The 10,352-nt window shown below is 38.9% G+C and overlaps 1 protein-coding gene across 1 annotated transcript; it reads right to left on the bottom strand.

Moving 5' to 3' along the window:
- Positions 1 to 9,076: 9,076 nt before the first annotated feature.
- LOC130997915 (uncharacterized) lies at positions 9,077 to 10,000 on the bottom strand. Its single transcript, XM_057923346.1, has one exon. The coding sequence runs from the start codon at positions 9,737 to 9,739 to the stop codon at positions 9,338 to 9,340; it is 402 nt and encodes a 133-aa protein (XP_057779329.1). The 5' UTR covers positions 9,740 to 10,000; the 3' UTR covers positions 9,077 to 9,337.
- Between the last annotated feature and the right edge of the window lie 352 nt (positions 10,001 to 10,352).

The following is a 10,352-nucleotide window of genomic DNA, read 5'->3' as shown; positions in this document are numbered from 1 at the left end:
TTCCATGTCTCTGAGTGAGGAAGGAGCGATTCTACGTGTAACATGCGTTGTTGACTGCTTCGGCCCAAAACTTCAAGGGGAGTTTTGATTCGGCTAGCATCGTCCTTGCTGCTTCCTTCAAAGACCGGTTTCTTCTTTCTGCAACTCCGTTCTGCTGTGGAGTTCTTGTTGCAGAAGTTTGATGACTGATTCCTTGTTCATCACAATACTCATGAATGACAGTATTGAGGAACTCAGTCCCACGATCTGATCTGATGCTGATAATGTTGACTTCCTTTTCAACGCTTAGTCTTCTCAGCAGCTTTGGCAGTTCCTCCAGCGTTTCTTTCTTCTTGAAGAGAAAGATGACCCAAGTATATCGTGAATAATCATCCACAACTACTAAGGTGTACTTCCTACCGTTGTAGCTTCTTGCAGTGATCGGGCCAAACAGATCCATGTGAAGTAGATGCAGAATTCTTTCAGAGGAGTGTCCTGACTTTGACTTGAATGACATCCGCGTCTGCTTTTCTCTTTGGCATGTTTCACATTCTTGCTTCTTCTGGAACACAATAGAAGAAAGACCTTCTACCAGTTGATGTTTAGCAAGTTTGTTGATCGTCTTGAAGTTGAGATGGTTGAGTCTCTTGTGCCACAACCAGTTGAGCTCCGAGCTGCTTTTGCTGATGAGGCATGTTTCTGGTGGGCTGTCTTCCCATGAAACGACGTAGAGACTCCCTTGTCTGAATCATTTCAGAACCACCTTCTTTTGATTGTTTCTAACAGTGAATTCATCTTTCTTGATTTTCACTGTGAAACCGCTGTCACAAAATTGACTCACAGACAACAGATTATGTTTAAGACCAGAAACAAAGCTAACATTACTGATACTGGCGTTACCCATGTTGAGCACACCGTAGCCTTTTGTTTCTCTGATTGAGTTGTCTCCGAATGCAACTTTGGATCCAGCTTTCTCAACATACTGAGACAGATATTCTTTGTAGCCCGTCATGTGCTTCGAGCAGCCACTATCCAGATACCACGGTCTGATTGAAGCTTTAACCTCTTTCTTCTTTTTGTGTTTCCTGACATTGACCTGCAAGGAAGAGTAGCTTCAGGCACCCAATCAAGCTTTGGGTCCTTCGATGTTAGTTCGAGTTCCCTTTGGAACCCATATCTGCTTCAGAATTGGTCTGGCTAATCTCTTGCGCTTTGTTGATTGTCTGATTGACGTTGTTGGCGCTTCAGTTGGCACACGAGCATTCTTCTGTTGAGAAATTCCTTTGAAGGCCTCACTCTTGTAGCAATTCTGTCTGATGAGTGGTTGAGGTCTTCTTTGCTCGGCGAAGTATCTTCCTTGAGATACTCGAGTCTTTGCAGACTTATGGAGACTTGACTGACGTCCAGTTACTTGTTGTTGTGGATGTCACTTGGCTCGACTGGACTCAGCATTGTTTGGTCTCCATGGATGTTGTTCCTTCTGAAACTGAACTGATGTCAGTCTCTGACTGATGTGGTCTTTCTTCCCCCTGGATTGGTGAGGAAGATTCTTCTTGATTCCTAATGTTCCTTCCCCGATCTTTGACTGAAATCTGCTTTCCAGTCTTCTCAGTAAGATGATCTGGTTGGGGGCCTCCTTTGCTCGTCTATAGCTCCGTGGAGGTGGAACATTTGATCTTGTCATCTGTCTGCGTTTGCGAACTTCATCCATATCATGATCTCTTGATTCTTCTGATGTTGTAATTTCAGAAGGATCGTCATTTGAAATGATCATGATCTTCTTTCCTTTGTCAGCTGCAACCTTTCCTCCAATGCTTTTAACAAGGCCTTTCGATGGAAAGTTGCTCATCATGGGAGACTGCATCATGCAGTTCTTGACTGTTTCTTCCAGCTTGTGATTGAGCCTCTTGATCTCATGAGATGCTCTCTCACATTCTGAGTTGGAGTTTCTAAGCTTTTCCTCCAGTCGGCTGTTCTCCATGATTAGCTGATCAAGACAAGTTTCATCCGGAAAGTAGATGATTGTCTGATTCTTAGCTCGTTCATCATTGATCTCATTGTCCAATTTCTGATTCTGCTTGGGGAGATCTTCGAACATTTTCCTCAACTGACAGTGATCAGTCATGAGCTTATCAAACTCGTCAGTTTCATCGGATGAGCTATCTCTAGATTCTGAGTGGTCTCCTGAAAGCATTAGGAAGTTATCAGTATAAGGAGTTTTTGAGTGAGAGATTACCTCTGAGCCATTCATTCCATTGTCGAAGTTGTTGTCAGCCACGCTTTCTGATTCATTGGCCATCAGGGCTCGGCTCTCATCGTCTGAGCTGGAACTGTCGAAGTCGGATGATTCTGATGTGTCTTTGGAAGAATCAGCATCGTCAGCAACCATCGCTTTCTTCTTCGAAAAGCTGCGATCTTTCTTAGATTTTAGTTCTCTGCGCTCAGCTTGAGTCAGATCAGGGCATTCATTTCGAAAGTGCCCTTTCTTTCTACATCCAAAGCATTCCATGTCTTTGATGTCGTAAGCGGCTGACTTCCTTTCTCCGCTTCGATCTGTGGAATGTCTGGAGTTGCTTTCTCTTTCCTTTTCTTTGTAGTGCTGCTTGTAGAGTTGTCAATTGGGCCGGGCCGGCCCAGCCCGAACCGGCCCAAGCCCGGTATGGGCCGGCCCAGGACCAGCCCACTTGATCGAATGGGTTAGTTGGGTCGGGCCAGCCCTTTGAAATGGGCTCCATTTGGGTTATTTATCAAACCCAAGCCCGGCCCAGGACCAGGATCGTTAGAAGCCCAGCCCAAGCCCGGCCCAGGACCAGGACCAGGCCCAGCCCAGGACCGGTCCAAGCCCAATAATTTAGGTTAAATATTATTTATATATTTATTCCTCTTATTCAATATTCAATTCCCTACACAATTTAGCAATACTAAAATATTAAACCTATTTAATTTCCTATTCAAATACGTCTCCAATTCAATCTTCTATTCAAACTTATTAAAATTTAGTGGTTGTCCATATATAAACGTGCACATTATTTATATGATCCATATTATAATTAGTTTTCTATTTTGACAAGGACCATTTGTCAAATATATAAATAAGCTCAAAATAATTTAAAGATAATGATTACAAATTTAAAACAATCTAAAATTGAAAACTCATTCGTACCCAACAGAAGCTCATTCGAAGTACAACCCAGTATAAGCCCATCATACTCGACCCAGCATAAGCCCATGTGAGGCCCGGCCCATTTGAGGCCCAAGCCCACTAGACATGTGGTCCTGAATCGGGCTGGGTTCGATATTTTATAAAAAGCCCGGCCCAGGACCGGCCCATTTCAAATGTGGGCTTGGGCTGGGCTGGGCCTAACTCCTTACGGGCTCAACCGGGCCTGGGCCGGGCCGGGCTGGCCCAGCCCAGTTGACAACTCTAGCTGCTTGTGGAACCTTCTGTACTTGTTGAAACTTTCAGTCAACAAAGCATATTGACTGAAGAAGTCCTCAGGGTTGAGTTCCGTTGGTTCCTTGATCTGCTTCTTGCCTTCTCTTGTTGAGGCCTTCAGTGCAACTCCTCTTGAGGTTGATGGACCATCTTAGTCTGATCCTCCCACCTTCTTGTTTCCAAGATTTCTCAGAAGGTCGAACTCATTTGCCATGAGATCGGAGAAAAGCTTGTTTGTCGGGAGCTGACTGAATCCTGGCTTATGCTGATAAGCGACTGAGTAGATCTGCCATTCTCCACGTGGCAGTGCTCTAAGAATCTTCAGGTTGATTTCTCGTGGAGTGTATTTGTCTTTGGAAATGGATTGAACTTCATTCAAAATTTGGTTGAATCTAAGTTCCATTTCCTCGACAGATTCATTCTTGAGCATGAGGAAGGAGTCGAACTTCTGGCAAGCTATGGATAGCTTATTCTCCTTGATTTCCTCGGAACCTACGCACATTCTTTCCCGAATGTCCCACATCTCCTTTGCAGTTCCGCACTTGATGATCTTCATGACATGCTTGTCGAGAACGATGCCGGAGATGATGTTTTTGGCGAGGTTGCCTAGCTCATCTTGCTTCCTTTCTTCTGTGGTGAAGTCTGCTTTTTGCTTGGGCTGGACCTCATCGTTAGGGATGTCAATCGGGCCAGCCCACCGGGTTTTCGGGCTAGCCCTATCGGGTTTCGGGTTAGTCGGGTGCGGGCTAATCGGGTTGGAAATTTTTTCGGGTTGTAAATCTTCAACCCTAACCCTAAACTTTCGGGTTTCGGGCTAGCCCATCGGGCTGGCTAATCAGGTTAAAGGCGTAAAAATAAAATTATCTTTTGTATTTTATTATTCCTAATGATCTAATGTATAATGTATAAAATATACATAGATATTAAAGATATAAATTATATAGCAAAGCATGAAATGCAAAAATATAAGATATTCAAGATTACATAAACAAAATTATATTAAAATGAGATAGTAAAATTTAACATGTATCAATGCACTAGAATCAATCTGGATTATTACTGAATAATTAGTGGATTTGCCATGCACGTCTCATTGACAGAAAAAAAAAAATGGTATCACTTTAAAATGAGATACTAATAATTAATTTCTAACTAATGAGATACTAATAATCAATTTCTACAAAAAATCCGTAATTAATTTCACTTTTTTTAATGATATTGCACACACACACATATATTCTAACTAATTAATTTCACTTTTTTTAATGAGGCTACATATATATATTTAAGCAAATAACATAGATCTAAACATAGCAGAAGTTGTAACTGGATGCATCAGTTACAATTCCGTCAACCCACCGGGCCAGCCCATCGGGTTTTCGGGCTAGCCCTATCGGGTTCCGGGTTAGTCGGGTGCGGGCTAATCGGGCTGGAGGTTTTTTCGGGTTGCGATTTTTCAACCCTAACCCTCTAATTTTGTCGGGTTATTCGGGTCGGCCCACGGGTTTCGGGCTGCATTGACATCCCTACTCATCGTAAGGATCTTGTTGTGGATTAACAGGAACCCTTTTGACAGTTTCGGTGATGGTGATTGGTTCGCTGTTGATGACTTCCCACATTCGGCAATGTTGGGCAGTGAGGAAGCTTTCAAGCCAAAACTTCCATATGTCGTATTTTTCAATACTAAACATAGGTAGAGAAGATAATCTGCTGTGGTTAGTCTCCATCAAAAAAGAGAGAACAGATAACAGCAGATAGAACAGATAGCAAGCACAAAAAGAAAGAGAGAACTTTTTCGAGACCTCTGAGAAAAATGATCTAGTTCAATTAGAACCTAATCAGATACAGATAGTTCTTGCGAACAACCTGCTCTGATACCAATTGTTAGGTCCTGAGGGTCTCGAATAGGTGTATGGGGGGGAGGAATACACATATGGGCTATTTTTAGACAATCCTCAATCAGAGGGATCTCAGTCAGAGATCAAAACGAAACTTTGCATGCAAACAAAGACGCCTGTTTTACTGAAATCAGTTTTGACCAAACAGGGTTGACGACTGATACTGAAAGCTCTTCAGTAAAGAGTTATCAGTTAAGTTGCTGGAACTTAACTGATGCAAGTAAGGGCTTCAGTCGAGTTTGCTAAAACAGAGATGATAACACTCTTCCTGACTATCACAAGATAGATCAGTCAGACTGATATCATACGCAGCGGAAATTAAACTTAGTTTCGCAATAGCCTCAGTGGAGCACGTTGTTGGTTATGGTTTCTCTTTGCAGTTAGTCAGTGTTCAGTTTTATCAAATGAAATAACACAAGTAGGAATGTAAACTGAAAACTGTAAACAACACAGAGACTTTTACGTGGTTCGGAAAAACCCTTTCCTACATCCACGGTCGGTTGATCAGACCAACAATCCACTCCGCAAGTGCTTAACAGGTGAACTGCAAACCAAACTGTGTGCTTGCCGGGTGTACACAACCGTACACTGAAGAAAACCCTTCTTCAGTACCCACGCTTCACTCGCGTCGGACTTCTCTTGCTTAGCACAACCCGTGCTAAGACTCTCAGAGACCGAAAACCCTTCTGACCTCCGAATCACTCAAAACACTCTTATGGGGGAGAGGTTTGAACGAGTGCCAACTATACTTGCAAAGAACAAGTTCTTTGAAGCAAGTTTGACCTTTGGCTTCTGGGTGAACAGAGTTTTGCCTAAGGTCTAAGAGAATGTATGTAATCAGCAGTGACTGATTTTGGATTTGGAATTCTCTTCTTCGATTCAAGCTTTGGGGAGTTTAAGCTTAAGGCTGAGTAGCAATTTCGGTAGAGCTTCAGCTTATGTCGTTGAATCGGTGAAGGTTCAAGTGATCCTCGAGCGCTATTTGTAGGAGAACTCTTGAATAGATCTGTTGGCGTAAATCGTCCTCAAGATTTCTTCCGTTGGAGAGCAATTCGAATTTGGGCTGAGGCTTCAATCTTCGAGGTTCCTTGTCTGGGTGGAAACGGCGCCTCTCTTTGATGGACATGAGATGTGACGTCTCTGAAAAGTAACCACCAGATAAGAATGACCTCTGCAGAGATAAGATCCTGAGATCTCTGCATTTAATGCGGTTGTACTTTGTGAGTACGTGGCTTCCTCTGAACGTTGGAAGATCAGTCCGAGGAGAAATATTCAACTGATACTTGACTTTAGTATCAGTCCATTGCGCGCATTAAGTAATCAGTCTTCAACTGATTCTTCAACTGATACTTCAGTTGGTATCTGCAGTCTTCAGTCCTTCGTTCTTCAGTCTTCAGTCTTTGACACCGCAAGCTAAATTAGAAACGAACTCTAACACTTGAGTTCAAAACAATTCTAGTCTATTACAATTAAGACCTATGAATTTTGGTATCATCAAAACAAGGATTAGGATATTCCACAAGGTTCCCAACAGCGCTAAAGATTCTCACTTTATTGATCAAATATAATAGGTGACAATCAAACCATTAGACCTAATTATTTCCTAAAATGTAATAAGACAGTTGAAATAGAACAACTCATAAACAAAAATAAGAAGCTTGAAGTAGGACACAAAGAATATTATTTATATTTGTATAAATATTTCTGTCCAACAAAGCACTCGTTGGGTAGTCCTTTCTCTATCTCTATAATTAGTTCCACAAACTAGCCTATGTATTTTTGTTCTTTTAGATTTATTTAAATAAAATTATTAATTTATTAAAAATGTAGATGTATAGGACTATAAATATAAAATAGTATGTTTTAATATTAGTTACACATTCTAACTACATATATAATAATATCAATATATTAAATGTTCATCACATAAGATGACATTTGTTAAATGTGCGCGCACAATATGTTTGCTAATAAATAAAAAAGAATTTACGAATAATCACCCGAAATTACATCAGCTTGAAATCTATATATAATATAAAAGAAGAGTTTTTTTCTTTCAATTTTTGTCGCTCTTCAATTCTTCCCACCAAATTTTTTCTTTCTTTTTATTCTATTTTAATTCTTTTCAAAAAATTATTATTTTGATTCATGAAAAAAAATAATTAATATAAATGTTAAATTAAAGATTACGTAAAGATTTGTAACTTGATTTAGATATTATAGAAAATGAATTTCAAATAAATAAGTTATTATCATTTAAAGTGTCGAAATTAATTTTTGTTTTCTCTCACTTATTCACTCTTTTTTTCTTTTTCTTTTTTGTCGTTTGTTGGTGAAAAAAATTAGCAGATGTCATTTTTTTCAATAAAAAAAATTACTACCTCTGTCCACCAAGAGTGTAGTACAATTACACCCGATTGAGCGTCATAAAGAGTGTAGCATTTTTCTTTTTGGGACATGACTCCACTATATATCTCAATTCAACCACAATCACTCATTTAAACCAAAATCACTCATTTCTATTTTATTCACATCTACCAACTATTTTCTTAAAACCCATGTCCACCAAAAGTGTTACATGATGGACGCAGGTAGTACATGATTGCTTAATTATAATTATTTAAATTTAAATATTTTAAAATTATAATAATTTTAATTTTAATGCAATTAAGAAGAAGAAAAATTGTATTAATTTTAATATGAATTTATATACATAAATTAGTTATATATCCTATAATTAGAATTTAAAATATTATATAAATTTATATAATTATATGTATTATTTATTTATTTATATAAACATATTTTTTGTTGTATTTTTTTTATATATTATTCGTATTTTTTATAATTTTTAATTAATTTTAGACTATTTAAATATGAACTTTTAATAATGATATAATTTGGACTTTTAACTGCCCAAAATTGTTATACTCCCTCTATCCCGTGAAGCTTGAACATTATTTATTTTTCAGGTTGTCCCGTGAAACTTGAGCACTTTCCTTATATGATAAAATTTTTTCACTTTATTCATATTTTCACATTTTTTACATACAACACTTAAAACTCGTGTCGAAAAAAATTTGCTCAAGCTTCATGGGACGGAAGGAGTATTAAATGACCACTATTAATTTTTTTTTATATTAATGATTTAGTGTTATTTGCTCAAGATAAGATTGACTTAAATTATTTGCTATTTATTCTATAATGTATTTTATTGTTAGTATTATTATACAATACTCATTAAAATTTAATATTATTATTATTAAGTTGATAATATTATTATTAAATACTATTTTAATCAAATACTATAATTTAAATTAACATATGTTTTTGTTATCAATTTTATCTAATAAATAATACTCCATCCGTCCGCCAAAAGTATTCCACAATTACTATATTTGGCGTCCGCAAAAAGTATTCCACTTTCCCTTTTAAGCCATGGTCCCACCATCCATCTTTATATTTTATCCTTACAAACACTCTTTATTTACAAAAAAAACCACCCTAAATTCAATCTCAACCACACATCTCATAAAATGGTGGGGTCATTTCTCCACTATATCAACATCATCACACATTTTATTAAACTCCGTACCCGGCCAAAGTAGAATACTTTTGGCGGACGGAGGGAGTAATATTTTAATAATTTTATATAATTCAAATTTTAAAAATAAATAAATATATTATGACTGGTGCATCGCACGAAATGTATACTAATTCGTCGATTAAAGTCGAGGTAGTTCGAAAACAACAATTAATCATTACAACAAATTGCTACCGTCTTCCAATTTCACAGTCAACATAGTACACAAAATTCAAACACAAATGAAAAACCGGTTAATAACACAATACATCACAAGTCCCCAAAGGGACACCTAAGCGGTGCGACCTTCTATGTATAAATAATAAGGTACCGAGTTCAAACCCCACTGCTCCCCCTCCCCAACTCCCAAAAAAAAAAAAAAAAAAAAAATCAATACAACACAACGACGCTTGGCTCCAAAAATCCGGAGCGTTAATCTAGCTATGTTTGAAGCGATGGATCAACTTCCAAACGGGCCACCCCTTCCGGCGCCACCTTAGGCGTCTCCACCTCTCCCACCACCATCCCATCATCCTCAATGTAGTTGGGATCCTTGTCGTCTACGGCGGCCTCGGCCTCGGCCTCGAACTCTTTGTGCGGGCCCTCCCACGTGTACTTGCCGCCGTGGCCTTTCTTGGGCTGGTGCTTCAGCGGCAGCCCGTCGGCCGGGTGGCGGTCGAGCCGGCCCACGCCCTTGTCGGCCATCTTCCTCTCCACGTGCTTCACCGTCTCCGCGTCGTGGGTCCGCAGCTCCACCTTCTCCACGTGCCTCCGCCCTTCGTCCGCGCCGCACTCCGCCGCGATCACCACTTTGTCGTGCTTCTTGTCCACCACCGCCTTCATTTTCTGTGAATCAAGCAACGATTTTATTAGTTTTGGAACACGAGGTTTGGAATGCTTGTTGCTGATAATGAGTGGTTTATGGGAGGTGAAATCGCGTATTTATAATTTTGGGAGCCAGAATTTAGAAGGTGCTGGAAAAAGGAATCAGCAATTTTTTATTTTTTTTATGTATAAGGAATGGGCAAATTAGTGTAGTAGTGAGTTGATTGTGCTAGAATGTTCCCGGAGGCTCGTATCCGTTTCCGTTGGCCACCTAGACCCAAATACTAGTTTCTAGTACTTGTTATTGCTAACTTAATTTATAGTACTAACCATTAACCAAAATATCTTGCAAGAGATGAGATGCTCGAGATCTAAATACCAATCGAGATATTAAATTTTCGAATATAAAATAAAATTATTATACAACTTCGTTTCAGCCAACACAATTATTTTTAAAAAATAAGATTAGATTGTAACAATAATTATATTCATAATCTCTATTTTACTCCAATGATCCTTTATTTAAAAATATTACTATATTACCATATAGCCTCTTGTTTGCAATAACTCAAAAATTTGAAAACCTGGCTGCAATTGTGAACAATTTGTCCTTCTCCGGCAACAAACAACA

Source organism: Salvia miltiorrhiza, chromosome 8 (genome assembly GCF_028751815.1).
Source record: "Salvia miltiorrhiza cultivar Shanhuang (shh) chromosome 8, IMPLAD_Smil_shh, whole genome shotgun sequence".
Lineage (NCBI taxonomy): Eukaryota > Viridiplantae > Streptophyta > Magnoliopsida > Lamiales > Lamiaceae > Salvia > Salvia miltiorrhiza.
The sequence above is the reverse complement of the archived record's forward strand: the minus strand, read 5'-3'. Positions and strand labels throughout refer to the sequence as shown.

Bases quoted from the DNA above. Each gene is read 5' to 3' on its own strand.
- LOC130997915 (XM_057923346.1), bottom strand. From the start codon at position 9,739: ATGAAGGCGGTGGTGGACAAGAAGCACGACAAAGTGGTGATCGCGGCG.